The 27,476-nt window shown below is 37.8% G+C and overlaps 6 protein-coding genes and 1 long non-coding RNA gene across 10 annotated transcripts; 4 read left to right on the top strand and 3 right to left on the bottom strand.

Annotated features, from left to right (window-relative positions):
- Nucleotides 1-503: 503 nt before the first annotated feature.
- LOC106440157 (60S ribosomal protein L15-1-like) lies at nucleotides 504-1,796 on the top strand. The gene is made up of 4 exons (XM_013881756.3): nucleotides 504-621; nucleotides 769-935; nucleotides 1,116-1,313; nucleotides 1,398-1,796. Exons 1-4 carry the CDS (start codon nucleotides 618-620, stop codon nucleotides 1,641-1,643), a joined length of 615 nt encoding a protein of 204 aa, XP_013737210.1. The 5' UTR covers nucleotides 504-617; the 3' UTR covers nucleotides 1,644-1,796.
- Nucleotides 1,797-2,235: 439 nt separating this feature from the next.
- Nucleotides 2,236-3,456, bottom strand: LOC106440158. Of its 2 annotated transcripts, none has more exons than XM_048762893.1 (3): nucleotides 3,135-3,456; nucleotides 2,918-3,061; nucleotides 2,236-2,482 (listed from the first exon to the last, which is right to left on the bottom strand). In XM_048762893.1, exons 1-2 carry the CDS (start codon nucleotides 3,138-3,140, stop codon nucleotides 2,918-2,920), a joined length of 150 nt encoding a protein of 49 aa, XP_048618850.1. In that variant the 5' UTR covers nucleotides 3,141-3,456; the 3' UTR covers nucleotides 2,236-2,482. The 2 variants fall into 2 exon arrangements, with proteins under 2 accessions (XP_048618850.1, XP_048618849.1); XM_048762892.1 differs by having other exon boundaries at nucleotides 2,922-3,061.
- A 36-nt stretch (nucleotides 3,457-3,492) lies between these two features.
- On the top strand, nucleotides 3,493-4,989 carry LOC106444365 (pheophorbidase-like). Its single transcript, XM_013885847.3, has 3 exons — nucleotides 3,493-4,106; nucleotides 4,389-4,514; nucleotides 4,632-4,989. Exons 1-3 carry the CDS (start codon nucleotides 3,729-3,731, stop codon nucleotides 4,911-4,913), a joined length of 786 nt encoding a protein of 261 aa, XP_013741301.1. The 5' UTR covers nucleotides 3,493-3,728; the 3' UTR covers nucleotides 4,914-4,989.
- A 2,745-nt stretch (nucleotides 4,990-7,734) lies between these two features.
- On the top strand, nucleotides 7,735-10,242 carry LOC106440159. Of its 2 annotated transcripts, none has more exons than XM_022705524.2 (8): nucleotides 7,735-8,029; nucleotides 8,127-8,500; nucleotides 8,587-8,887; nucleotides 8,970-9,206; nucleotides 9,281-9,429; nucleotides 9,519-9,596; nucleotides 9,700-9,762; nucleotides 9,979-10,242. In XM_022705524.2, exons 1-8 carry the CDS (start codon nucleotides 7,789-7,791, stop codon nucleotides 10,090-10,092), a joined length of 1,557 nt encoding a protein of 518 aa, XP_022561245.1. In that variant the 5' UTR covers nucleotides 7,735-7,788; the 3' UTR covers nucleotides 10,093-10,242. The 2 variants fall into 2 exon arrangements, with proteins under 2 accessions (XP_022561245.1, XP_013737213.1); XM_013881759.3 differs by having other exon boundaries at nucleotides 9,913-10,061.
- A 993-nt stretch (nucleotides 10,243-11,235) lies between these two features.
- Nucleotides 11,236-14,128, top strand: LOC106442541. The gene is made up of 4 exons (XR_007326247.1): nucleotides 11,236-12,339; nucleotides 12,431-13,651; nucleotides 13,738-13,802; nucleotides 13,944-14,128. It is a non-coding gene; the product is annotated as an uncharacterized LOC106442541 (long non-coding RNA).
- Nucleotides 14,129-14,176: 48 nt separating this feature from the next.
- Nucleotides 14,177-18,799, bottom strand: LOC106440160 (heat shock 70 kDa protein 17-like). The gene is made up of 15 exons (XM_013881760.3): nucleotides 18,648-18,799; nucleotides 17,517-18,326; nucleotides 17,158-17,390; nucleotides 16,908-17,067; nucleotides 16,560-16,805; nucleotides 16,338-16,474; nucleotides 15,920-16,247; nucleotides 15,673-15,834; nucleotides 15,457-15,528; nucleotides 15,255-15,355; nucleotides 15,095-15,164; nucleotides 14,968-15,024; nucleotides 14,818-14,879; nucleotides 14,667-14,739; nucleotides 14,177-14,577 (listed from the first exon to the last, which is right to left on the bottom strand). The coding sequence occupies exons 2-15, from the start codon at nucleotides 18,279-18,281 to the stop codon at nucleotides 14,416-14,418; spliced, it is 2,628 nt and encodes an 875-aa protein (XP_013737214.1). The 5' UTR covers nucleotides 18,282-18,326; nucleotides 18,648-18,799; the 3' UTR covers nucleotides 14,177-14,415.
- Nucleotides 18,800-19,109: 310 nt separating this feature from the next.
- On the bottom strand, nucleotides 19,110-22,219 carry LOC106440275 (O-fucosyltransferase 29-like). 2 transcript variants are annotated; one of them, XM_048762891.1, is made up of 9 exons: nucleotides 21,773-22,219; nucleotides 21,592-21,682; nucleotides 21,298-21,374; nucleotides 21,130-21,218; nucleotides 20,850-21,039; nucleotides 20,439-20,723; nucleotides 20,040-20,368; nucleotides 19,565-19,955; nucleotides 19,110-19,484 (listed from the first exon to the last, which is right to left on the bottom strand). In XM_048762891.1, the coding sequence occupies exons 1-8, from the start codon at nucleotides 22,031-22,033 to the stop codon at nucleotides 19,616-19,618; spliced, it is 1,662 nt and encodes a 553-aa protein (XP_048618848.1). In that variant the 5' UTR covers nucleotides 22,034-22,219; the 3' UTR covers nucleotides 19,110-19,484; nucleotides 19,565-19,615. The 2 variants fall into 2 exon arrangements, with proteins under 2 accessions (XP_048618848.1, XP_013739642.2); XM_013884188.3 differs by having other exon boundaries at nucleotides 19,110-19,467.
- Between the last annotated feature and the right edge of the window lie 5,257 nt (nucleotides 22,220-27,476).

The following is a 27,476-nucleotide window of genomic DNA, read 5'->3' as shown; positions in this document are numbered from 1 at the left end:
CACCGAGAACGCAGACCAATCAAGCAACTCGCTGAACGGTAAGACGAAGTTATCAGGGATGATTATGGGTACGCACTCGTAGTATATAGCCTCAACGATTCGTGGACTGTTCACTTCGTAACCCATTGGACATAGACAGTACTTGCTCGAGTTCATGTGTTGCACGTAAGTCATTTGCACCTAAACCTAGAATTCCCCGTGGAGGGACTTTTGGTGCCTCAACGATTCGTGGACTGTTCTTTTCGAAAGTCTTATAAGAATAACAAACTAAAAATGTTATTTATTTCCTCCTCTCGTGTACTTTTACAAACTAGATATTATTGATGAAACTTCAGGATGCACTGTTGGTGACGAATATGAACTGTATCCTCCTTCGTGAAGTCATAACACTTGAAAGATGCATCTTACAATCGAGAGAAGCGAAATGAAATAATGTATCTTAGAAATCTGGTGATAGCTTTAAGCCCATTATAAATGGGTAATGGGCTTTTATTCATTTAACTATATCTGCCCTATTTATATTTTTTAGTGCTCCACTGGATTTAAAAACCCTAAGTTCCGTACTTTAAATCAGTGACAATTCCTACCTTGCGCCGGTGCTTTGCGGCTCTTCGAAAATGGGTAACTCGTTCTTCTCATCATTCGTCTAGATCTGTTCTCGTCGTTTCTTTTTAGCATCCATCAATGTCTCTGTTCAAATAATCTCTGTTCTATGGATCTGTTATTGCGAACACCTGGTAGCTTAATGGTTTCGATGGTGAACTGTAGGTGCGTACAAGTATGTGTCTGAGCTATGGAGGAAGAAACAATCCGATGTGATGAGGTTTGTGCAGAGGGTGAGGTGCTGGGAGTACAGACAGCAGCCCTCGATTGTCCGTCTCGTCAGGCCTACTCGTCCCGACAAGGCCCGTCGTTTGGGTTACAAGGCCAAGCAGGTGACTAGTTGTGCCCTAATCCTTAGTCTTTTGTTTAGTTGCCCTTTGGATCTTAGTTATGCTGTCTGAAAATGTGACTCTTGTTCTTCTAACTGTTACAGTGTTATAATATTCTCCTTGCTTTAGTCACAAGTCACAACATTCAGTTACTTATCTAGTTGGGATGTTAATCTATGTTAGGGCTTCGTGGTGTACCGTGTCCGTGTGAGACGTGGCGGAAGAAAGAGGCCAGTGCCAAAGGGTATTGTGTATGGTAAACCCACAAACCAGGGAGTTACTCAACTCAAGTTCCAGAGGAGCAAGCGTTCTGTTGCTGAGGAGCGTGCTGGAAGGAAACTGGGCGGTCTAAGAGTCGTCAACTCCTACTGGCTCAACGAGGTACGATCTCTCTCTCTCTCTTTCATGTGCATTACTAGGCTTATCTGTGTGTGTATAGATATTAACTTCCATATATTGGTTTAGGATTCGACGTACAAGTACTACGAGATCATCTTGGTTGACCCCGCACACAACGCTGTGCGTAATGACCCGAGGATCAACTGGATCTGTAACCCGGTGCACAAACACCGTGAGCTCAGGGGACTTACATCGGAGGGAAAGAAGAACAGAGGACTGCGCGGAAAGGGTCACAGAAACCACAAGAACCGCCCGTCTCGCAGAGCTACATGGAAGAAGAATAACTCCCTCTCCCTTCGTCGTTACCGTTGATTCGCCTTTGGCTATCATTGTTACTGCTATCATCTTCTTCTTCTAGAATTCATGTTGTCGTCCTTTTATCGCATGTTGACTTTATGTTTTTACAAATTTTGGAGACTATACGATGGCCTTCTAATTATGGTTTTTAAGCAAACACTTTATATCTGCCGCTTTGTTACGGTTTTGAAAGAGCACTCGAAAATGCTCGACATATTTAACTCAATTCAGAATACATTACGAACGTTGTGAAGTTCATTTATATTCATTTTGGTGCATTAAATCAGCTTTGATATATGACAAGAGTCCAACGCCAAGACAACAAGTTAAACATTGCATTTTCATCAGGAGTAACCTGTCGATAATACGGGCAACAGGTGTTCCATCACCAAGAGTGTATCGAACCAGAGACTCCATTCCCGTTACAAACATGCTCTCCCCAAATCACAAATCAATTCCGGAAGTGTTTTTTTCTATTAATTGTTCTAGTTCCCTAAGCATTTAACAGCATATCTACTAGTACTGTGTAAATGTTTCGATAACATTTCATTTACCAAAAAGAGACAAGAAAACCAGTTTTTTTTTGAAAGCAAAAAAGAAGATACAATGAACGAAATTCAGTCTTATATAATGTTTCAGCCTAAGAGAAGAGGTTGTGTTACATAATAGACCTTGCATAACCTAACAAAGAAGATTAACGAAAAATCACTCATATTTTTGTAGGTTTTTAATCTCTTATCTCTTGCAACCCATGTCAAAACAAGAATCCCCCCCCATAATCAATATGTCATCATCCTTGTGGATCCAATTGAATTCAACCGCAGTCTCTGGACTTCTAAATCAAAACTTTGTTCCTGAAAAGTATCACATCAGATTATTAGGCACCAATGAGTGAGGATGAGTTTTACTTAGACTAGCAAAAGGATCACACCTAGCCTAAACAAGCTTTTAAAGAAGAAGAAGAAGAAGAGGAGCAACTATAAATAAATTTTGATAATCTATCTTCAACCAAAACTGCCTCTGGTCAAAGTCACTATACTAATTCACTTCACTGACTTTATCCAATAAACTTAGCTTATAAAACCAACCCCCAAGAAGATTTTCCAATTCATTTTCCGGCCAAATTAAATGATGCTTGTTGATCATTCCAATACCAAAAAAAAAAAAAAAACACTATACAGAAATCAAAATAAACTGATTTGAATTTCAGATCTCAACTATATCTCTAAGATACTCAAAGCTGTGACGGTTTTAGCAGATCAGATGACAAGTGAAGGGGAAAAGCAGACCTACGTCTGTTTAGAGTAGGAAGACGAGGAAGGGACGCGCTTGTTGCGGAACATCATGTAACCGACTGGTAATACGACGCCGATCATCATCACCGCCGATCCGATCAAGTAACGCAACAGACTCGGAGGCTCCACCGTCTTGAACTGCGACAAGATGAGTCGGGAATTAATATAATCTGAGATCTAGATTTTACACTCTCAAACGATGAAATCTTACCGGCATTATAACGTCTGAGAAGAGGATTTCCGCCTTTCGCCGGTGACGGACCAACCTTGGTTGTAGAAGAAGAGAGATCTAGACTTCACTTCTCTCTTTTTTCTTTTTGTTTCCTTCCTCTCCTCGAGGCCCGGAGGCTCCAGCATTTTTGTACATTGACCAAAATTAAACCGAACTAAACCGAACAAATTACCCGATTCGAATTATAAAAATATATGAACAGATCCTTGATATTTCATAATCCAATCCAAACTTAAATCAATATCAAAAAATTAAAATTACAATTTTATAAAGAAAAACTCCCTAGGATCACGTTGTATTTTTGACGATCAAGTTGATGTTTTAAGTTTTTCAGTTCCTCCTTCTTGGTTAATAAACTTCTTGTATTGGCCATATACACTATATTTATCAATGAAACATTGTTCAAAAAAAAAAAATACGCTGAAGAAAATAGTATAACGATCGAAATAAGTTTTATTAAAAAGAAACAGGTTAGGGGGTTGTAACCGTCATTTGTAAAGATGTGGACCAAACCACATTAATTTTTTTTCTAAAGTCAAGTGAACTAAACTTATACAGATTAGAGAGACTGCGATGGGAGGCGACGGTGGTGTAGCGCCAATAATTCACTTTGTGTTTGTTCATGGAGCCTGCCACGGTGGTTGGTGCTGGTATAAACTCATCACTCTTCTTCTCGCCGCAGGATTCAAAGCCACCTCCGTCGATCTCACCGGCGCTGGCATCAACCTCACGGACTCTAACACCGTCTTTGACTTCGACCATTATAACCAACCTCTCTTCTCTCTCTTGTCTGAAATCCCTCCTCACCACAAGATCATACTCGTGGGACATAGCATCGGTGGAGGAACTGTCACTGAAGCTCTGTGCAAGTTCACAGACAAAATCTCCATGGTTATTTACTTAGCGGCTGAAATGGTTCAACCCGGAACTACCTCTCCTAATAATTCAAACGTGAGTGGCTCTTTTTCTTGCTATTCTCAATAAGTCCTTAAAACCATATTAACATGTGTATTTTGCGTATTCTTCTTTATGTCCAAGTTGTAATACTACAACATCTCTTGTGTTCTAGCAGTTCTCCAACGACCATATATATTACAAAATACAAATAACTCTGCAATAACATTGTAACTACACAAAAAAAAATTATGTTCAACAATCTTTGGTTAAAACTTGTATGATCGAAAGTAATACATTAAAAGACATTTGCACTAAATTCATGTGAATATGTTAAAGATGACTGTGGGAGAAGAAGACATATGGGAGTTCACATACGGTGAAGGCGCTGATAAGCCACCCACTGGCGTATTAATGAAGGAAGAGTTTATACGTCATTATTACTATAGCCAAAGTCCTATTGAGGTTACTCTCTTAATTACTTCACCAATCATGTTTTTTTTTGGAACACCACCAATCATGTTTCAGTACCAATTTTATTATGCAAATAAATATATATGGTTGCTGTTGCCTTGTTGGTAGGATGTAACTTTGGCATCTAAGCTGTTGCGACCTGCTCCGATAAGGGCGTTACAAGGTATTGATAAGCTGCCTCCAAACCCTGAAGCCGAGAAAGTTCCTCGAGGATACATGAAGACTGCTAAAGATAACCTATTTCATCCTATGTACCAAGACCGTTTGGTGGAGAAGTGGCCACCTTCTCAGTTGTATATCTTGGAGGATAGTGACCATTCTGCTTTCTTCTCTGTCCCAACTATCTTATTCGCTTATCTCCTCCGTGCTGTATCTTTTCTTCAATTATAAGTTTATAACTAAAGGCTTTGTTTGAACATGTCTCATCCTCCGTACACTATTAGTAATCCTATTATAATATTCTTCATTATATCCAAATAAATATAAATGTTTACAACTGACTGAAATTAAAATCAATCATCGAACTGATACATGTCATTTTAATGTTTTTAGTCGTATACTTAAGGAAAACTTACATTTTTATAATTTAAAGTCGTTTTAAAAAATTCAAAATATAATATATAAGAAAAAATCTAACATATAAGAAAAATATAACATATAAGGTGTCCTCATTTTTGTATTTTAAAGTCGTTTAAAAAAATATAACATATAAAGTTTCCTCATTTTTGTAATTTAAAATCATTTTAAAAAATTCAAAATATAACATATAAGAAAACATATATTTTTATATTATATGGTTAATGTGATTGTTTATTTTTTTAAAATATAAAATTAAACAAAAATGAAGAAGGATGCAAAAATTGTTATCAAATCTTTATTATTCATAATCATTACTTGTCATATATATGTAAATCATATTAGGTAATTCTGTAACTTTTATGTAAGGAAAGAATACACACTTCTTATATTTTAGGTTAATATAATGTTTTCTAGTGAACATTAAACAAATTATGACATAAAAACCTTATTTTTTCCATCGAACACATTCTTGAAAAAAGTGAACAATATTGTTTCCACAGTTAAATTATTTTGACTTTTATCTTCCATATGGTTTTGAAAGCTTTCAAATCAACCATCGAATTCATACATGTCATTTTAATGTTTTTAGTCGTTTACTTAAGGAAAACTTACATTTTTGTAATTTAAAATCATTTAAAAAAATACAAAATATAACATATAAGAAAATTCTAACATATAAGAAAAATATAACATATAAGGTGTCCTCATTTTTGTATTTTAAAGTCGTTTTAAAAAAAATATAACATATAAGGTTTCCTCATTTTTGTAATTTAAAGTCATTTTAAAAAATTCAAAATATAACATATAAGAAAAAATATAATTTTTTATTATATGGTTAATGTGATTGTTTAATTTTTTTAATAATATAAATTTAAACAAAAATGAAGAAGGATGCAAAAATTGTTATCAAATCTTTATTATTCATAATCATTAATTGCCATATATATGTAAATTATATTAGGTAATTCCGTAGCTTTTATTTAAGGAAAAAATACACACTTTCTATATTTTAGGTTAATATAATGTTTTCTAGTATTATATAATTATGAAATAATGTGACACCATTAGATTAAACTATACTTTATATTAGATGCTTTAAAATTCTTTGAAATGGAATTTAGAAGGCATTTAGAGTGCCACCTAGGATTTGAGGTTTTTTTTAATTAATACAAAATTAAGGTTCTAATTTTTCAAATGCTTCTCAATTAATATATAGGAGATGTTTGCAACTGACTGAAATTAAAAACAAGAGAAGATGAAAAAAGACACTACACATACTTACAGATTTGTAAATGTGCTTAAAACAAATACATCATTGGCTTTTAATGATCATTATCAACACTAATATCGTTAAACATTAATACATGACTTATGTAATATTGCTAATGTTTGTAGTTTCAGTAGAAGTGTTGATAACCTCAACAGCAGTTACTTGCTGGAGAAGATTCCGGATGCTATCCACCCATGTCTGCTTATCAGACTTGCTCTTGCACTTGAACTTTGTTAGACCTTTCCCTGTACTTATTCCAAAATAGAGCTCTTTCTACATCACAAACTTGGAACATTATCAGAGCTCATTCACCAAAAGTCCCTTGGTATAAAGGTGTTTGGTTTTCAGGAGCCACACCGAAGTTCTCCTTTCTAGTATGGATTGCTATCCATAACAGACTAGGACGGGAGACAGAGTTCTCAGATGGAATCCGCAAGCTATATCCACTTGCTGGTTATGTCAAAGGGCTACTGAAACTCGGGACCATTTGTTTTTTGATTGTGACTATTCAAAAGAAGTGTGGTTGGGTACAATAAAAAATCTAGCAGGGAATAGGAGATTTCATGAGTGGTCAAGTGTGGTTCAGGTTGTAGCAGATGGCCTTCACGGAAGAAGTATGCAGGCTTTCTTGCTCCGATATAGTTTTCAAGCTGTTGCTTATGCTTTATGGCATGAAAGGAATGTGAGAAGAGTTGGAGAACCCTCTCTACCGGCGCGGCCTGTCTGATTACTAGGCTGTGGACAAGTTGATCAGAAATAGAATTAGCTTAGATCGAAGGATGATTCTGAAAGCTTGAACTCGTACCTTTTTTATCGCGGAGCCTCCACCGCCTTGCACTCTACAGGGTCACATTCAATGGAGATCGTGTGTGATTGATTATGAGGGCTTTATGAGGGGGAATCGGTTACTGCTTCATCTCGCACCGGATGAAGAAGATGGAAGATCACGCGATGGAGAAGTCCAAACGTAAACAAACAAACCCAAATTAAACTTTTTAATAGCTCTTTCATTACTTACAATTTACATTATGTATCCAACTTTTTTAAACCATGTGATCTAACAAATCACATCTTGTAACTTGTCTTTTTAAATTGAATGCTCTTTTTCAAAAAAAAAAACAAACAAACCCAAACTTTTTTAATTAAACGGTGAGTTTAGAATGAGGGGAACATGTGTCGTCGATCCGTTGTAAACCCATTTGATGACGTGGCACGGTCTAAGAAGAGAGTTGTTTACTTTATATAAATAGAGATTTCCAATTTTTCGGAAAAAGGAAAAAGAAAGATTGGATATTAGGTAGGTAAAGCCCACGGGTTACATTTAGGCCCATTAGTTTGGTCCATATAAAACAAAACCTAGTACAAACCGATGGAGGGAGGACCTTCTTGTGTCTGAGAGCTTTTTGTTAGAGAGGGATGTCGGGGAACGATGCGGCGGAGACAGCTAAAATAGAGGTGTGGTGGGACATGAATGACTGTACGATTCCGGAGGGGTATGATGCTCGTCGGGTCCGTTCAGGTATAGAAAGGGCGTTCGAAAAACTAGGCTACAGTGGTCGTGTCTCCATCACTGCCTATGGCGACCAAAAAAAAACCCCTTGCCACGTCCTACGAGGGCTCTCTTCCACTGGAGTCGCTGTTGCACATACCAATTCCGGTTAGTCTTATTCTGCTTAGTATATTATAACAAAACCACCCCCTAGACCAGAAATTTTATGTAATTCATCCATATATATATATATATATATTCACAGATAGCACGCGCTCAGTCATGTATCGCGATATGGTGGAATGGCGAGACCAAAATCCACCTCCGGCGACAATGATGATCATATCCAATCAGGTGGAAGGTGACTTAACGTGGGATCTGGCCCGTCTACAACAGCGCACTAGATACCACCTTTTTCTGGCTTATTCAATTAAGAGTAGCGATGATTTACTCCTGGTCTGTTATGCAAATTGGCGCTGGGAGCAATTACTAGAAGAAGAAGAAGAAGGAGGCACACCACCACTTGTGACGTGTGGATTATTATCTGCTGCCATGTTTTATTGCAAATCGTGCAATTTAGATTGCCAAAGCATGGAGAAATTCAGGAAGCATCTCTCCAGTTATAAGCATGGACTGGAAGTACGTAAGCAAAGCATCCTCTCTCTGTCTGTATCAAATACTTTTGTTTCATAATCTGAGCATCAACTCTTCTTTGTCAAGCTCAGGAGGCTATAAACCCTCCGGACACACAACTGTTATGTGTAACGAAGGCGTGGGCAAGGACCTACCCGGCCACGTCTGAACACGCCACAGCTAAAATACATGTGTTGTGGGACATGAATGACTGCCCTATTCCGGAAGGGTACGATGCTCGTCGGGTCCGTCCAAGTATAGAAAGGGCGGTCAAGGAAATAGGCTACACTGGTCCTGTCTCCATCACTGCCTTTGCAGACCAAAAAGAAACCCCTGATCACCACCTTCTAGCGCTCTCTTCCACTGGAGTCGATTTTGCACATACCCTTTTCTGTTAGTCCCATTTCCTGTTATATAATTATTAGTGTTTAATTAATTTTCAACTGAAATTATTAATTTCCTTTTGTTGAAACAGGGGTCAAATACAGTCGCATGATTACAGAATTTGAGGAATGGACAGAAGATAATCCTGCTCCGGCTACAATTATGATCATATCGGATGAAGTGGCTTCCAGCCAGTACCTTTCATCACTTATTTGCCGGAAACTACAAGAGAGTAACTACAACTGTTTTTTGGCTTATTCAGTTAGGCCTTTTGAAATGCCAATCCTCCTCACTTCTGCTGAGTGGCTCTGGGATAGCTTACTTGCAGGTGTTTGTTCTCTCATCTTCCACTACTACATTACCACCAAACTAATTACGCTCAACTTTTTTTTTCCTCCCCAGTTTCAGAGACAAAAAGACACAAGTGCAGCAGCGGAAGTGAAAGTGTTGTTGAATCTTCTGGTATGTTTTACTGCCTATTGTGTATCTGTGATTGCGAAAGCCTCGATGATTTCAAAAAGCATCTCTCAAGTAAAGAACATATACATGAGGTACGCATCCTCTCCCCTCTCCCTCTCTATCAATATAGATTGTCTAGCAGCAACAACCGGTTTAACTCTTTCTAGTCGTTGTCAAACAGGACAACATAATGAATTCGCATTTTCAATCTGCCCATCGCCAGCGAAGGCTATATAAAATATCCAACTACCATGATGAGGCAAGTTTTTTTTCTTTCTTAATGATGATATATAGATTCTCAAGAGAAAAATGTAAATACATGTCCATATACTCAATGTTTCGTTTCAATATACATGTTGTAGGTAGGATATTCTCCCAAGACCAAGCGTGTGAGGGAGGATAACAACGATTTTCTTAACACGAAGGTTGTAAATTTGTATCCTTGAGTTTTCGGAAATTTTTGTTTAGGATACGAATTCTTATAATTTTGCAACTTTGGAATACAATTATAATTTTGGTCAAGGTTTTGATTTGATTCTTTTATTTTTTTGAACAACTGACTTGGTTATTCATAGGTTCCATGTGATATGATCGTTCGCCTTTAGTGGACTTCTGAGAAATGCTAAGTTTTGGATAGTCAGGTCGCATTTGCGGTTCAGAGTACGGTGAAATCCGGCTACAACAATAAGAACATTCTCACACTTGTGCACATCAAAGAAAGAGACAAAAACTATACAAAGTATAGCAAAGCGTGACATCGACATATTTGTAATTCTTTTGAGTTTTGCCAAACAAAATTTATGCTATAAGATTGTCAAAACCTCTATAGTTACATAAAGTCTGCTAATACTCGTATTTTTCAAAATAAAATAATAAATAATTTTCTTTGAAATTTTTTATTTATTAATTTTAAAAGTTAACTCTATAAATCTAATTTTTTATATACTAAAACACAAGTCACATGACTAATTAAATTTTGACAAATTGAAAATACTTTAAAAAAAATTGATTGAAAATAATTCTCTTCCATCCCTAATTTTTAGTAATTATCTTAATATTTTCATCTACGTTCATACAGTCTCATTTCCATTATATCAAACTGTTTTCTTTTTTTTTTTATAACTTTTGATCTATCAATTAAGGGTCTCTTATCTCCTCTTTTTTTTCTATCTTCCCCAACAAAACAAAGATCTTATAACCTCTCTTAAATTTTCAATTTTGACATGTGTTTCTTTATATCTTCTTTTCTTTCTGTGTCTAGATTAGTAATTAAAAATCATTTATCAACAAGATTTTATATTGATTTGGTGGAATTATGGGAAGCAACTGATACTGGTACGATAATGGTCACGGTTTTTGAGAGTATGGAGCATAAAATATTTTTCTCCTCGACAACCATAACACACTCTTGGCATTTATCTTCGAGTTGAATAAACGAAGCCTAAAGTTTTGGCCTTGACAAAGAAAGTTTTGCATGTTTTCAATTCTCTACAATTTTTCTTTGATTTGTTGATTAATTTTTCATTTGTTGAATTTTTTTTTTCAGTATTCCTTACAGCAATTGAGGACGCTAAAGCTATTGTTGAACATATCACAGAACTTGAATTTCTGAATCCAAAGGTGAATTTACTTTACTTAATTTTTTTTTGGCTGAAACTTAACTTAATTATTGCCAGACAATTCTTTTTAAAATATAAAAGGCAAACTAAAGTTGTAAATTTTGATCTTATAAATTCAACAAACTATCAAAATAAGTAATGTGAGTTAACTTTGTTTAAATGTATGCTTTTTGAAAAAAAAAGATATTAGGTAAATTAACATAAAATGTCAATTTTAATCTATAAAACTTAAAATAGTAAATTTATTACATTTATCCTGTCTAACTTTTGCACTAAACTGCATTATTTGTTATTCTGTATGTAATCATCAAATATTCTATTTCAAGTATATTTGTATTTTGGTATATATTTTATGTACTTTTGAAAAATTCTACAAACATGTATCATTTTATAATGATATCAAAGTTATTGTTTTATCCTTTCAACCTTTGTTTGCATGTACCTCTAATATCATGTACCACTGTTCATACAATATTTAAAATAATATTCACTCTAATTGAAGATTAGGGATCGTGGAGTTTTGAGAATTAACTATAATGAAGATAAATAATTGGTATTACTGCAGGTCAAAACAACTGTATTTTAAATTATTTGATATCAAAACTCTAATTTTATAACTTTAACAAATAAATTAGTATTTCAATTAATATTTTATAAATATGGACAGTGTCATATGAGGTAATTGCATTCAAACAAAGTTGTTGGAAATAGTAAAACAATTTTTCTGATATTATTTTAAATAGATATATATGGATATTCGTAAGCATTTTATGTTTTAAAACTTAAGATATGTACCAACACATAATATTATAGCTAATTAATATATTTTATTCATTCAGTTTTCTTTGTATTTGATTTGTAACAAATCTTCCATAAAATATAAATTTGTATCATAATACAAAAACAATGAAATTATGATAGATTATGACAAAATAGTATGCTTGCCAAATTAGATATTTAAAACTTTGTCAAGCATAAAATGTTTTGTTCTTCATGAAAACCCTTGTTTCTGTAGTTTCATACTGGTTATGTGTGGTTTAATGAATGATTGGTAGGTGCATAGCGATAAATTACTTCATGAAACAAACTGTTGTTAATGCTTGCGGAACCATTGGTCTTCTTCATGCTATTGGCAACATTACCTTTGAAATCAAGTTTTTTAAGTCTGTTAACATCTCTCTCTATGTGCTTCACCTTGAGATCAAAGTATGCAAAATCCTTGAGGGTAATTATTTTCTCCTTGCTTAGCTGAAGGATAAGTTCTTGGATAAGTTCTTCAAACAACTGCCAATATGATTCCTATGGAGTGTGGAAGGTTTCTTGAGAAACGACAGTGAGATAGATGATGCTTATTATGTAGCTGCTACAGCTGGTGAAACACCGGTAATATTCTTACCTCCTTTTAATATATTTATACATGCACAATACGTGTATTATTTACAAGCACAATACTTACTTTGCCCATCTTCTTCAGGCTTCACACTGAACACACTTCAAAGCCAATATGACTCCTATGGAGGTGTCTCGTGGAAGGTTTCTTGAGATATCTAGTCAAATAGAAGATGGTACTCTTCTTCAGGCATCAGACTACGTGAACATCCATTTCATCTGTGTAACTGATGTGGATGTAGATGGTAACAAATTCTCATATCAACAAGAATAGGAATACTTAAATTATCAAACTCCATTTTTCGTTGCTTTTTGAGATGAGTGATTGATCTTGGATGAGGTCTTCAAAAGCATTGCAAAGGTGTCTCTAGGAGTGGGCAAAAATTCCGAACCGAACCAAACCAAACCGACCCAACCAAACCCAAACCAATCCAAACCAAACTGAAGTATATGTCTAACCCATTTGGTTCAAGATTTTATCAACCCAAATGGTTTGATTTGGTTTGGTTTTAAACCAAACCAAACCAAAAAACTGAAGTATTTTTTTAATTAGATTAATTAATATACTAATAATATTAAGATTTAATATATTTAACTATTTAGCCTAAACAACTAAACATAATTTTATACATTTTACTTTTAAATGAATAGAATAAGTACAACTAAAAACAAACTAAAAGAATATGAATCTCATACATTAACATCAAAACGGAAAAGTTATTTTATGATATTTATATTAGATTTAAAGATAATAATATAAAATTATTGAATTATATTTTCTACATATTTATTGTGATATTTGGTTTTACGTTTAAATGTGAGAAATAATAATTTAGTATCAAATGATGATTTGTTTATGTTTTTATAAATCATATTTTTGTAATTGAACTAGAATTAAACAAAAAATTAACTCGGTTGAACTGAAAAATACAGACAAAACCACATTAAACCGAACCGAACCAAACACAAACCAAACTGAACTAAAATCGAACCGAACACAAACCGAACTGAAGTAAAACCGAACTAAACCGAACATAAACGAAACCATACTAATTTGGGCTGACTTTGGTTCAAGATTTCTTAGACCCAAATAATCCAAACCGGACTCAAACCGAAATGCACACCCCTAGGTGTCTCTAATATCTTTTATTTTTAGATTTGATATTTCTGAAATCTAATTGTTTTTGTTTTGGTTAGGGGCTTCTTGAAATAAAAATTCATAAAGAAGATGCTCATTCAGCCGGTGCAACACTGACAAATTCAGACGACTTGGGCAATCATTTCATCTGTTTCGTTTGTGTTGATGGTAACAAATTTCTCATATCAACAACAAAAAATAGGAATACTGAAATCATCAAACTCACTTCCGAATTGGCAAAAAATTATATGCAGGTCAAGATGGAAGGAAAGCAGGGCCAATTTCACATGGTGCTTCCTCTCTAGCTACCCTGTTGAAGGTACTTTAAATCTTTTTGCAATACATGGAGAGATTCTTGGAAGATGCAATGTTTGTGTTTTTGAAATGTGTAACAATTCTTGGAAATATATGTTTGATGTGTATCTTTGTGTGGTATTAAATTTACATGATTTGGCGGAAGTGATCAAGAAGATTATTGAGAAGAATCCTGACACGCTCAACTTCAACGTGATAGCTATCTCTAAGAGAACCTGAGCTGCTCTTAAGAAGCATAAGTTTATAAACTCTTGTTTCTCTTTATCCGGTTCTTGATAATCTACTTGTTTCTTGTTCTGTTCTCTTGAGATCATATCTTTTGAGAGGAATCAAATCCTTTTACTTAAAATTTAGAGAAACAGCCAATGTAGAAACCCATAGTACTTAAAGTTGCTCTCTGCTTTGTGAATAATAAAGCCCAACTATTTTTAAGGTTTCAATTGAAAGAAGAGAAAAGAGACCAAAACTTGATATGATGAAAGAAGTTGAGAAAGGAATCAAATCCTTTTGCTCAGCCCAGTTCAGCTTGGCTTTTACTAACCAACCCTCTATTTGATACTAAAACACACAAAAGTTAAGCTCAATGAAAAACTCTATTATTATGTATTTAATGTTAATCAAAGCTCGTCGTGGCCCTCTTCTTCTTTGGCGGCAGCTTCAGATTCAGTAGAATTGGTGGAGTCTTCTGAGCCTTTTGATTTTTCCTCCGTTGTATTCTCCTTCTTTGTTGGTTTCTCTATCTTTGGCTTCGGCTTTGGAATCCTATTCACCTTCGTCACCTGTGTATATATATTTTTATTTTAACCCCCAAATTAAATGAAAATTCCTTTTTGTGACTTTATTTATTTATCAAACTCGTTTCGTGTACCTTGTCTTGCATAGTAAATACTTTGGCGTACACTTCATCTGACGTGAACACTGGCTTGCTCCACAGAGAAGTCCTGTGACAAGAGTTTCGTCATGTTAACTCCCTCTAACTTTAAAGACGTTAAGAGCTAAGTAAATGAAGCAACGCTCACTTTTTCTGCTCAGCTTCATTCTTCTCCAACCAGCTTTTTACTTTCTCTGCTTCCTTTGAGACCTAAATCAGAATTAACGCAATTTTAGCAGAAGCTCACCAACAATTATTAAAGAGAGCTATGTGCTTTCGCTTAGATGAGCAAAACAACCTCGTTGATTTTTTCTTTTGGAAGCCAAGTTTTGTTCGTCTCCCACTCTTTTATGATCTGCAAAAACCCAACTGTGTTAGCTCTATCATAAGAAAACTGGCAAGTCATGTAATGTCAGTCAGCGTACCTCCTTCACTTCGGTTAGGTATTTTTGAGCGTATTCAACTGCTACGGGTCGTGCTGTAAGCTCATCCGATCTGTACAAAAATGTATCAAATGTTTTATAAGAATACTCTTCTAGCAAGCAAGCTCCCGTTCAATCAAAATATTATGAGCAGAGAACAAACCGCAAAGATATGGGACTGCCAATGGCTTTTAGTGAGTCAAGCCGCTCCTGAAACTCTGTGGCATTAGCATCCTCACCGTCCATGTAAAGCCAATCTTGCACCTGAAGCACACCAGACACCCACTCAATGTCACACGCTTGCATTCATCATAGGAACTCGATGAAATGGTATATATATAGTTCAAAATAAAACTAATACTTGCCTCATCAAGCTTCTCAACAAACGCCTTGCGCTCTTCTTGGGTGGAAATCTTTTCAAATTCAGGTGTTTCTAGCTGTTAAACCAAAATAAAAACAAACCATTGAGTATTGAGAAGAATGGCAGCTAAAGACAATATAGTGTAGAGAAAACGAAGACTATATAGCAACAAAAGAACAGTGATGTAATGGAGATAGTGATCTATATAAAGCACACTCACCTTCTCTTTGGTAGCATATATATAAGATTCAAGATTGTTCTTTAACTCGGCCGTTCTTCTTCTTTCCTTATCTTTCTTGTCCAAGGCTTCTAATTTTGTCTTAGCTTCAGCAAGAGACTCTTTCGTAAAAGGTGCTCCAGGTCCAACAGTTTTCTCAACTACCTACAAGTCATATATTCGAAGATAATTGGTTAGTGGTGATGATAGAATCAAGAAAATCTTGGAAACAGTAAGCCAGAATACACACCTTCAGAGGAATCCTAAATGTCCGCTTTTTCAGCTTTTTTTCCGTCCCCAGGTCTACCACAGCTGGTTCTTCAGCAGTGCTGTTTCCAGCATCAGCTTGTAGTTCCTCTTTATTTTCTTGTGAATTCTCGTCAGAGGCAGCTCCAGTAGAGGCATTGCCTGTTGTTGAGGTTGTGTTACTCTCGATAGTCACGTTCTTCTTTGGAACTTCTACCCATTCTGTGATTTCAATGACAGCGTCTCCCCGATCTAGACTGAGAATCCCACTTCTACTTAGAGAGAAATGCAGATTTGCCTTGATAGGTGCTGACAGATTCCGGGAAGAATATCTGTCAAGAACAAAAAGTTTTATTTATTGGAAAACCATTGTTCTCTGTAAACGGAAATCAACAATAAAAATGCAAACTGTAAGCTCTTACTTCTCAGTTGCATCCGTCAAACCAGAAACAGAATACTGCGCAAACACAGGGGAGGTAATTCCTGGGGGTAGGATATCCTCGGACTCATAAGCAAGTGACACGTCAAAATCTTTGTCAAGGACAAATGTTCTGAACATCTGTGAAAGAATCAGGTACATGGAATTATTACAAGACATACAACACACTGCTAAGCTTCAAAAGGTTGTGAATGTAATGATGTACCTTGCTGGGTAGCTTTTTCATCCGTGGTACGAGTTGTTGCTTTGTGCTCTCATCTTTCTTGACATTAGGACCTTCCAACTCAACTAGAAATCCATATGGGGAACCATCAACTATACCTAGCCTACGTTTCAATTTGATTCCATCGCTCAAGTTAGCAGCATGTAGTGCTGAGCCGAGGACAATAGCCTCATCAGCATCCAGATGTTTGTCTAAATCTTGCTTCCCAATAAATTCCTGGATCGTGCTCTGTAATTATAAAGAGGGGGAAAAATCAGATCAAAAGCGAATAGTCCAACACCTTTGGATGTAGAAGTCGAATTGATTTGCTTCAACAGCATGAACATTTACCTGTAGTTTGGGGACTCTAGTAGCTCCTCCTATTAGCTCTACTGCATATATATCATCCATCTTCAAACCTGAATGCTTGAGAATATCTTTTAAAGGTGTAAGAGACCTTTCCCAAAGATCTTTACAGAGTTCCTCAAACTTCTCACGGGAAATTGTGCTCCTGAAAGAAAACGCAAGTTAGAATTCAATGCGCATCACAAGGTTCGGCGAGCTGGAAAAATACGGAAATCTTGATATAATTTAGTTATACCTGAAATCACGATCATCATGGAGAGATTCAACAGATATTGGAGCCCCGGTGTTTGCACTCAAAATTTCCTTTGTACGTTTGACTTGTTTCTTTAATTTAGCCATTGCTTTAGGGAACTTCCTCACATCAACTCCACTACTGAGCTGTTTGTTAAACTCATTTGCAAAGTACTCTACCAAGCGCATCTCCATACTCTGTCCTCCAAGTCCCGAGTCCCATCTAACATCCTTGACCTACATTCACATAATTACATCTAACTCATTACCAACTGAGACCAAACTGAAAAAATTATCATGATAAAACGGAGCTTATGTCACACATACTCAAAAACAAAACTGTCTATTAAGAGCATAATCTACCTGAAATTGGTTGACAGAAACAGTTTTGCCAAACTCCTTCTCATTGTAAGCAGAGTAATAGACAAGGGCAGCATAAGTACTACTCGAACCCATGTCATAAAATATAACATGTCTCGACCCATTTGCGAAATCCTTATCAATCCCATACTGCAAAGCTGCACCGGAATGCTCATGAACCAGGGACAGAACATTAACACCAGCCAACTGAGAAGCCTGGATCAAACCCCGCCTCTCCGCCTGCCCAAAGTAAGGTGGAACCGAAACAACCATATCCTTCACCGGGATCTTCGCATGGAACTCAGCCAGGTCAGACCCATACCCCAAGATCATAGCCAACAACTCCTCCACCGAGTAAACAGTCGTCCCATCATCAATCTTTACACCAACCGCGCCTCTAGAATCCTCAACGATATCAAACGGCAAGTACACAGAGTCAATGAAATCCTTGACATGCTTAAAAGGCTTCCCAACCATGTCCCGAAGCTGTGAATAAACTTTATTAGGGTAACGAGCCGTGATCCCTGCAGCTTCCTCGCCTAGCAACCTGTCACCGGAGTGGAAGGCAACTAAGCTTGGGGATTTCCTCTTGGACATCTCGTTGATGGCTACAGAGATCGGACTCTGCCCTCGTTTGATGTTAACTACGGCGACTTTCACCCATTCTGAACCTAGATCTACGCTTGCAACAGCTGATTCCGATGGAACAAAGAGTACAGAGAGCAATGACAAGAGCAACACTAACACGGTACACATCTTCTTCCTCATGTTCCTATCGTTAACTAAAACAACGAGATTAGAGCCGCACTTCCTCTGCAGGATAACAAAAAAAACGAGTCAAGAACCCTAGAAACAGAGCAAATCCCCAAAAAGAACTACGATTCTTCGAATCTAAATCGATCACGGCCGATAAGATACACGATTTAATCAGCTCTAGAATAGGCTAAGGACTACCAACACAGAGTAAAACTAATGAAATCGAAGACGAAACGTTAAGATTAAGCAATGTTATCAGGAACATTCGTAGAAACTTTCGAATGCACGGAGAGAGATTTTAATCAGGGCGTGTAAGTTAAATCTAAGATAGTTTGATGAGATCATCAGTGATTCGAGAGTGTAGGTAAAGATAGATACCAGTTTCTGAGCTCCGATCGCATTCTCCGGAGGAAATCGATTTGCAGATTCAGAGGTTTTCTCGAGAAAACTAAAGTGAACAAACGGAGACGAGAGTGTGTATATATTAACGGAGAAGAGAGTTATCAAAGGTGTTTAATAAAAATCAAATGTTGACGTGGAACTATGATTCTGGGATACCACCAATTATAGTAGTCCACGTGTGAATATTGACACGTGTTGAGATTTAAGACGCTTAGTGTGTTGGTGATTACGCTTTGTTGTAGAGTGGTAGGTCTAGAAGTTTGGATTGTTTTTTGGTTAAATCCAGGTGTAAACAACCTCTGTTCTAATGAGAGGTTTTAGCCAAAACGCTGGGCCGTTGTTGTTTAATTTTGACAAGACAAGACACATTTGGATGTAACTTTTGATGGCAATTTTGAGACTAGACCAAAATAAAATAATCAAACTTGAGTTGATACAGATCCAAATATTTTTTCTTTGATTTTAAAAATGAAAATACAAACAAAAAAATCACCAGGGAAAAAACTTGATTTTACACTTCAGGAAATATAGGGAATACAAAAAAAAAACAACTGGTTTGAGACAAAAAAAAAAAACTAGATTTGAGGTAATAACATAAGACAAATACAAGACAACAGATAGTTTAGGTGGTGTCACAAAGTCAGAAGGAAACAGAGAGAGAGGTGGGTTCTACTTCTATGTATGCCTATTCGATAGAAGTATCTATAAACACTTGAAGCAACAAGCAAACTACCTGGCAAGCTCCTATACCTCTTTCTTCTCTACATGTGTTGATTGATCAATCTCCATACAACAGCTGAAACAACATTGCCACTTTTCTTATTAGATAATGTAGATTATTACTGTTGTATGTTAATATTCTCCTTCAAAGTTAGGTTTGGATTTTAACCTACCTGGTTACAGTAAAATCCAGCGACCTGCACTGTCTGCTGAAAACAAATTTACTAATCAGGGAAAACTTCGTCCCGCTCACTGTCTGGTGGAGACAAATGACCATATCCAGGTCGGGTGTTGTTGTGCACCTCTTCTTGTATCTCTTCTTTTTCATCCTCCTCCGTTGAGTGTTTGTCATAAGAGAAGGGTCTCTGACAAATGCAAGACTGCGGGTACTCGTGGAACTCACCGCGTCCTGGTTTGAACTCATCAGGATCACCCATGAACCCTCGCTGACAAGATTTAACTTTCTTGGCGAAAGTGTGCCACTCCATCTTCTCTCGGTCCATAAACAAAGCACTGAGCTTCTTCGCATTTGGCCTTATGGTCCTCTTATGCCTCATGTACCTCCTGTAAATCACATACTCAGAAGAGATCATTCTCATGTCTCATGTGTTATATACACAAGAAGTCGTAGAGAGGGTTTGTTGTTACCTTCGGCCAGCAAGAATCTTGGCCATGTTTCCATTATTGTTAGTGATAAAGACGTCACTTTCGTCGCTGACTATGTAGTCAATGGCAGCAAGGCGTGAAGAAAAGGGAAGCAAAGGCTTGAGCTCATCATTGGCAAGCATTTCCTTGGTGTAGAAGTTTGGAAACAGATCTCTGAGTGGTCTCAGTGTCTTCTCACCACCATATATTTCTCCAGAGGCCACATAGATGTATGTGTTGTTAGCAAAACCAAGAGCGCGTAGCATTAAGCCCACTTCATGAGGTGTAAGAGGGCATTTCCCACGCTTTCTTTCCTCCAGAGGGTCCAGATCCTGCAAGTGGTTGACTAGTGAGATATTGCAACTCCAAACAACTTAAAACATAATAAAAAGGATCACTCACAGGCAAAGTGTCCCATCGTTTTCTTATTTCTGCAAGCTCAGCTCGCTCTTTTACACCACCGCCAAAGTCACAACCAGAAAAGGCTAGCATGTCTGGTTCAAACCTCAAGTGGACAGCTATAAAACGTGTGGCCATCTTTCTCATCCTCTTGACCACTTTCATTCCAACTGATTGTATGCGCTTTGTGAATCTTAAAGCATTATAGTTGACCCTGCAGCGCAACTTTTGCATGTCTTCGTCTAGATCATTTGCTAGTCTGTAGTCAAACTTTGTCAATTGTAAAACCTGCAAGATTTAAAGAATCATGAACATGCTCCTACCATACAATACTGAAACTGAACCATACATATTGTTCTATTCAATGAAGTAACAAAAAGAAAACAATTTGATTCTTAGGTGAAACAGTCTTACATGTCTTCTCGAGAGAATTGGCAACACTTGGTCGAGATAATACTCGGGAGTAGACTTTCGAGGGACACGCATTGTATAAGGAGGTTTCTCCATGGAGCGCATGACTCTGTCAGGAACTCTCTTTACTACAGTCACATCTTTTGTGAGGGAAGAGATGAACCAGTTAACATCAAAAATGTCCTTAAAGTCACTACACCAGAAAACAAAAACAAAATTAAGATGATGCATTTACATAAGAGGAAACCGAAAAAGGAAACATGTTCACTTGGCAAAAAGTTACCTATCATCTTTCCAATAAGAACGGTGATCCAACTCAGGTACAACTAAAGTGGCATTAAGAATCCGTGCTACAACTACTGCATCTGTTATCTGTCTCATTAAAAAAAAACATTTAGTTTCAAACACATGTAACGCGAAAAGAGCAGGTCTCAGTGAGCATATCACTTACTCCTGTTCTTTGCTGGTTCAGACCACCACTAGCCGCAATCAGCAAATAACCATTAGACGAGTGCTCCTGGACAGCAGCTGCATGTGCCCAGAACAAGATGAAAAAAAACAAATGTGAGACGAAATGTTCAAAGCCTAATGTACTTGTACATCAACAGATTCCCAAATTAGTATTATGATTTTAACCAAACTAATAAAAAGGGTAGAGCCAAACTTGCTATCAGATCAATAAAGTTACAAGCTTTTACTACTAGAATCCAAGATCAATATGGAAAGGACTAAAAGTTTCACTTACGTGGGAAGTTCCTTCCTCTTTCACTGCATCCATAGAAGAACTTCGAATACTTCGACTTCCATACATCAATTGGCTCCCTACGGCTCATATCCTAAGAATATCCAATTTCAAAAACTCAGTAAGAACAAAAACCGAGACTAAAATCAAGTAAAGCTGAAAGCTGAAATTTTAGAAAGGGTACCAGTAAGCTCCTTTTGCTTAGTTGCTGAGAATACCACTCGAGGTGGGAGACAACGTGACCGGTGAAGAGTGAGATGACACCTAAGGTGAAAAGCATGAACCCACAAACCCATGTCCACGTTACCGTTCTCTTGGGCTGACCCGAGAAAGATCTCCACCTCCATATCCCGCTCTTGTTTCCCCCGCCGTTGAGCTGAGGAGGCGAGTTCGTCGTCGTCAGCAGCCTCACGCTCGACCTCCACACCTCAGCTGCCAATTTCATCACTGGTTTTTACGGAAATGCCATCTCCTCCCCCCCCCCCCCCCCCCCCCCCCCGATACCAAGAAGACTCGGGGAGCCACCGGAAAAAAATGATCCTGATCGGAGATCGGAGGAAGGTAGCGAAGTATATGTAAGGATCTCTCTCTGTTTGTAATGTTTGAGAATTTACGAAATGGTGAAGACAGACAGACAGTACAGGCGTCGCCTTTTTGTTCTGTTTTTATTTGGCTAATTATTCACCTCGATTAATTAAAATAATTAAGTACACGATAGCCGAATAAAATCAAACCCGGAATTAGTTTCAACCATTGAAGATTAAACCGGTTTCTACGCCATTTAGAGACTTGCTTTTAAAGGCTTGTGGGTTTTCATTTTGGGAGTTGTTATTGGTTTATATATTTTGATTGATTTAGAAATCCATATAGTATTTATAAATTCAAGTAAAATATGCAAATCTGGAGGTTTTCCCTCGTATTTGAATTTTTGTATTTTTAACTAAAAAATCCAAACAAATCCATTATAAAATCAAATATATTAGTAAATCCGTACGATTGAATAACACTTGATTTGATACAGAATTTATGAATTATTAAACCAATAACACATGATTTTAATACAGATTTGAAAATCATAGAACCAATAACACTAGATTTAGTTCGGATTTTCAAATCCATTTGAATACAACAACCTTAATGAACTACGGCTCAACTCCTATGATTAGCTTTACTCAAAAGATCGAATTAAGATATTCTATAGAAAAAATTAACTAATACTTCTTTCTCTGTTCCTAAAATATAAATGTTTGAAAATATTATTCCATATGTTTTATTTTAATTTTTCGTTTTAGGGTTTATGCACAGATATTAATGAAATATTTAATTTTGCATATTTTCAAAATAAAAAAAAACATTTTTACTTATAAATTTAATCATATTTGAACCGGTAGAAAAATAAATTAGATAATATTGTTAATAAAATTTTGCATTAAATTTTTAAAACGATACTCCTCCGTTTCATGAAGAATGTCACTTTAACATTTACACACAAATAAAAAAATGATTGAAATGCATTTAAATTTTTATTAATTACACGTATTCAACCAATGGTATTTGAGATAAATGAAATTATTTATAAAATCAATGCATCTGTAATTAATATTAAACTGAAAGCTGCATTGAAATTCTAAAATAATATTATTTTGTAATAAGAATAAAATGTTAAAATGACACGTAATATGAAATGGAGAGAGTATTTATTTTAAAATAAAATTTTATTTTAGAACTATATTTAAAATGAAACATATGCAGTACTACATAGAGAAATCTATACTATACTAAAAGGGCTTAATAAACCCCTCTTAGCCTGTCCACGTCGACAATTATATTCATCCACTCATGTTCTATTAATTGTCCACGTCAGATACGGATTATTGTGGTTGTGGGCTTCAATTTTTAATTCGGTCTGTTTAATATTTTGGCATGTCAAACATAAACTCATCATTTAGGCATGTTGAACATAATCGACGAACCCTACTTCTCATCTTCCATTCCTCATCTCCCCAAAACCGTTTCGTAGATCAGACGAACCATGTAAGACCCGATCCCGGCCGACTAGGCCGCGGTCGATGCCTCACGTCGCTCAGTCCATACCCAGACCGAACCTCTAAAAATTTTGCCCTTTATTTAAAATATCGCCCATTGGCGAGGGCTAACTCAGATCCTAGCTCAAGACTACCTTAGTCATTCCCTAGCTAGATCAATACAACACATACGCAGCGGAATAATATCTACTAAGAAGAATCAATCATCAGATCCCCTCAAGTCCTTCAGGAACTATGAGATCTGATCATACCTTCCAAACCAAGGCCATGGAGGATTTCTCCTAACCGGCCAAGGCCATGGTTTAGTGTCATCAAGTCTGATCCAACAGACTACACCATAATCATTCATAATATATATATTCCTCAAGGACGTGCCATACTTGGCCATGATCAATTCCTCAGTCAACAGAATTGGAATTCAAAAGGGAATCATAAAACCGGTTACCTTATACATGATCTGATTAGATCATGTGCCTTCCCTTATCATGGACGGCCATGCTCCTCCAGGGCACGCCTCCATCATTGTCCTATCACATACCTCCAGTATTGATAAGATCTATTCAAGGGTCGCACCAACTTCCCATCCATGGAACTTCCATGAAACCAGTTTCTACACTGCATCCGCCTTCAAGGCTGTCTTGGCCTGTAAGAGTGGAGTCTAGCCTTCTCCCTTCTCTCCTGGTTATTTGCGTGTGTTCCCAAGACACAAAGGAAGCCCAGGATGTGATCATCCATGATCAAACATCCTCACAGGGTCGTCCATCATTTCCCCCTTCAGTGCCCATGAAACTGCCTTTCTACACACATCTGCCCTTAAGGCTGTTCATGCCATTGAGAGTGGAGTCCGGCCTTCTCCCTTCCCTCCTGACCATTTGAGTGTGTTCCCAGGCCACAGAGGAAGCCTAGGACATGATCATCCATGATCAATCACCATCAAAGGGTCGTTCTCAACTCCCCTTGTGATTGCCCACAAAACTGCCTCTTTGCTGCCTTCACACCACTCTTGATCTTGGATGGAGCAATCCGACTCTCTCTCTCTTTTTCTCTGGTTTTCTTTGTGTTTCAGGGTGTAGAAGGAAGTCCCTGGTGTGCCTGCAAAGGCACGGACTTGCCTTCCTTATATAGGAGAAGGGGTGGTTACTTTTTGGTGGTTACTTTTTAACCACTCCATCCCTTCGGTTTCAATCCTGGCCATTGATTTAAATCAATGGTCCAGATCACACCCTTTCACCTCTGGCAGTTACCACACGGTTTGGAACTGTCAAAGCACTCCTGGACATGTCCAAAGCAAGCCCACACGGATTGCCCATGCTCCTGGCTCAATCCCAAGAGCCCACCAGCCCATCGGCACACACGGGTCACCCATGTGGCCCGGCCACTGTCCAGACCCGGCCCAACTGCCCATGACTTGAACACTCAGTCCAGCTGAGTTGAGCTGATCCCCAGCTGTCCCAGCTGAGTGAGCTAGTCCATCTAGCTCAGGGAGCTGACACACTCTTCAGTGAGCTACACTGAGCTGCACTACACTTTACCTAGCTGGTCGAGCTTGCTTACTGCATCACCCAGCTGTTATACACTGTGTCCAGCTTGTTTCCTTTATCTTCTTCAATCCTTCTAAGTCCCTTGGTCAATTTCCAGACCTATACTTAGTTTTCCCATGATCCATTCTGATCACTCACTTCATCGAGCTTCACCTGGATCTTGTCCAGCTACCAGCTCGCTTGTCCAGCTCCTTTGAGCTTGTCTCCTTCTTGGATTAGCTATGCCTTAGCTTCCTGATGCCCTTAACCTTACTTCCAGGCTATGACACGCTTGTCTTTGGGCCATATGACCATACTGGTGCATTTCCACGCACCGCAGTCCGTCCGGACGATCCTATCCAGAATCAGGGACATGACAAGTCTCCCCCACTTACGAAGGATTCGTCCTCGAATCCAGTGGTGTTAACCTCTTGTCTCATGACAAAGGTTCCATCTGAACTCCTTTGTACCCGGAACATGGAGCATGCTTGATTGGTTCTTTCTAACCAATTCATTGCATCTCCCACCTTGTTCCTTCTCACTGACCACGTCCTGGTCATCATATACACAACAAGTCTCCCCCACTTAATAGATATTTAACCCAAAATCTTATCAAGTGGTCCATCAAGCACCCATACAAAGACATGACTTGTGTCACTGACCCAACTCTCCAGGTTGGGGTCCTAGTAGACACCAAGTCTCTTACTCTCTGACCCTAGTCCATGACTAGATCATCTTCAGTCCCTAAGAACTTACTGCATACCCGAGTCTTAGTAGATTTACCCAATCTCCAAGCCACTCAATGTATCAGTCAAGTCTTAATGAACTCGTTCCAATCTTTAGGCTGCTTGTTGTACCACAAGTCCTAACAGATTGTTTTGTTTCCTTATGTCCTTACAGACACCAAGGGTTCATGATCACAGCCTAATCGTACTGGATCATCCCTTAACCGACCACAGCCTTTTCCAGCTTGGCCATATTGCGATCTTAGTCCCTACTAGACTAACCGCCTTATCTTTACTTCTGTCCATCACTGGACTTTGTCATATTTCGATCCTGGTCCATTTAGGACGTGATCATATTCCGGTCCTGGTCCACTGAAGGACTCGACCGTGCATTCCGACCATAGGTCCATCTCCGAGTAGGTCGTGTCCTGATCCTCGTCCCTTACCGGACTTGATCATATTACGGTTCTGGTCCACTCAGGGACTCAACCGTCTCAATCAATACACAGCCTGAAGCTACCATCTTTCTGTTTCACAAAAAGAACTGGTGCTCCCCAAGGCAATACACTAGGGCATATGAACCCCTTCTCAAGCAACTCCTCAAGTTGCTTCTTCAGCTCTGCCATCTGAGCTGGTGCCATTCTATATGGACTTTTAGATAATGGGGCCGTTCCAGGTTCCAATTCAATGATGAATGGGCCAGCCCTATCAGGGGGAATGCCCTGTAGTGCCCCAAACACATCCTGAAATTCCCGAACCAACGGTATACCCTCCGGGTCACAGGCCCCTACAACCTCATCAGTGTAAATGGTAGCCAAAAGGCCTCACAACCATTTCCAAGCATCCGTTCTATTGGACTGCTGAAACCACCAAAATACAAGAGGTTGGCTTGATTCCTTGGTACTTAATCGGGGTCCAAACTCGTTCTCAAGTTGCACCCTTCCCAGGTGACAATCTAGAGTTGCCCGATATTTTCCCAACCAGTCCATGCCCAAGATCACTTCATGATACTTGAGGGGGACCACAATCAGATCTATAGGCATCGGCCTATCCAAGATCACCACAATCAGATCTATAGGCATCGGCCTATCCAAGATCACCACAATCAGATCTATAGGCATCGGCCTATCCAAGATCACCACAATCAGATCTATAGGCATCGGCCTATCCAAGATCACCACAATCAGATCTATAGGCATCGGCCTATCCAAGATCACCACAATCATTAAGTACTTAGATGAGTAGGATCTCGGTTTGATCACACATTTGGAAAATGTCTCATACCATTCTCCAAAGCATCACACATTTGTGAACGTCCCATACCATTCACAAAAGTGTTTATAGTATACCTCAATCCTCCTCATACTAAGATACTTAACATCGTGTTTCCAATTCCTCTTGGAATTGATCCATTCCATTCATTCAATCTTAAGGAATCCTACTTTGACTTACACTGAGTCCAAGCTGATCCATCTGATCACAAGCCCACTCATGTACTAGCCATGTAGCGTCTCCCTTAGACTAACATGAACATTGCATATGCTCACTTGTTTTGAACGGCCACCAAGGGATAACATTTACCTCCAAGAGAGTGCTGC

Source organism: Brassica napus, chromosome C7, assembly GCF_020379485.1.
Source record: "Brassica napus cultivar Da-Ae chromosome C7, Da-Ae, whole genome shotgun sequence".
Lineage (NCBI taxonomy): Eukaryota > Viridiplantae > Streptophyta > Magnoliopsida > Brassicales > Brassicaceae > Brassica > Brassica napus.
Note: the sequence above shows the minus strand (reverse complement) of the source record. Positions and strands in the feature narration are given on the sequence as shown.

Bases quoted from the DNA above. Each gene is read 5' to 3' on its own strand.
- LOC106440159 (XM_022705524.2), top strand. From the start codon at position 7,789: ATGTCGGGGAACGATGCGGCGGAGACAGCTAAAATAGAGGTGTGGTGG. The intron at 9,430-9,518 runs GTACGCATCCTC...GTTGTCAAACAG, and splicing joins GTAAAGAACATATACATGAG to GACAACATAATGAATTCGCA. The intron at 9,763-9,978 runs GTTGTAAATTTG...TTGGATAGTCAG, and splicing joins ACGATTTTCTTAACACGAAG to GTCGCATTTGCGGTTCAGAG.
- LOC106440275 (XM_048762891.1), bottom strand. From the start codon at position 22,033: ATGAAATTGGCAGCTGAGGTGTGGAGGTCGAGCGTGAGGCTGCTGACG. The intron at 21,683-21,772 runs GTACCCTTTCTA...GGATATTCTTAG, and splicing joins TAAGCAAAAGGAGCTTACTG to GATATGAGCCGTAGGGAGCC. The intron at 21,040-21,129 runs GTAACTTTTTGC...TTTCTGGTGTAG, and splicing joins TCTTATTGGAAAGATGATAG to TGACTTTAAGGACATTTTTG.
- LOC106444365 (XM_013885847.3), top strand. From the start codon at position 3,729: ATGGGAGGCGACGGTGGTGTAGCGCCAATAATTCACTTTGTGTTTGTT. The intron at 4,107-4,388 runs GTGAGTGGCTCT...AATATGTTAAAG, and splicing joins CCTCTCCTAATAATTCAAAC to ATGACTGTGGGAGAAGAAGA. The intron at 4,515-4,631 runs GTTACTCTCTTA...CCTTGTTGGTAG, and splicing joins ATAGCCAAAGTCCTATTGAG to GATGTAACTTTGGCATCTAA.
- LOC106440160 (XM_013881760.3), bottom strand. From the start codon at position 18,281: ATGAGGAAGAAGATGTGTACCGTGTTAGTGTTGCTCTTGTCATTGCTC. The intron at 15,835-15,919 runs GTGTGTATTCTG...TATGACTTGTAG, and splicing joins CATTTAGGATTCCTCTGAAG to GTAGTTGAGAAAACTGTTGG. The intron at 15,165-15,254 runs GTTTGTTCTCTG...ATTTTTGTACAG, and splicing joins GGCAGTCCCATATCTTTGCG to ATCGGATGAGCTTACAGCAC.
- LOC106440157 (XM_013881756.3), top strand. The intron at 936-1,115 runs GTGACTAGTTGT...AATCTATGTTAG, and splicing joins TGGGTTACAAGGCCAAGCAG to GGCTTCGTGGTGTACCGTGT. The intron at 1,314-1,397 runs GTACGATCTCTC...ATATTGGTTTAG, and splicing joins ACTCCTACTGGCTCAACGAG to GATTCGACGTACAAGTACTA.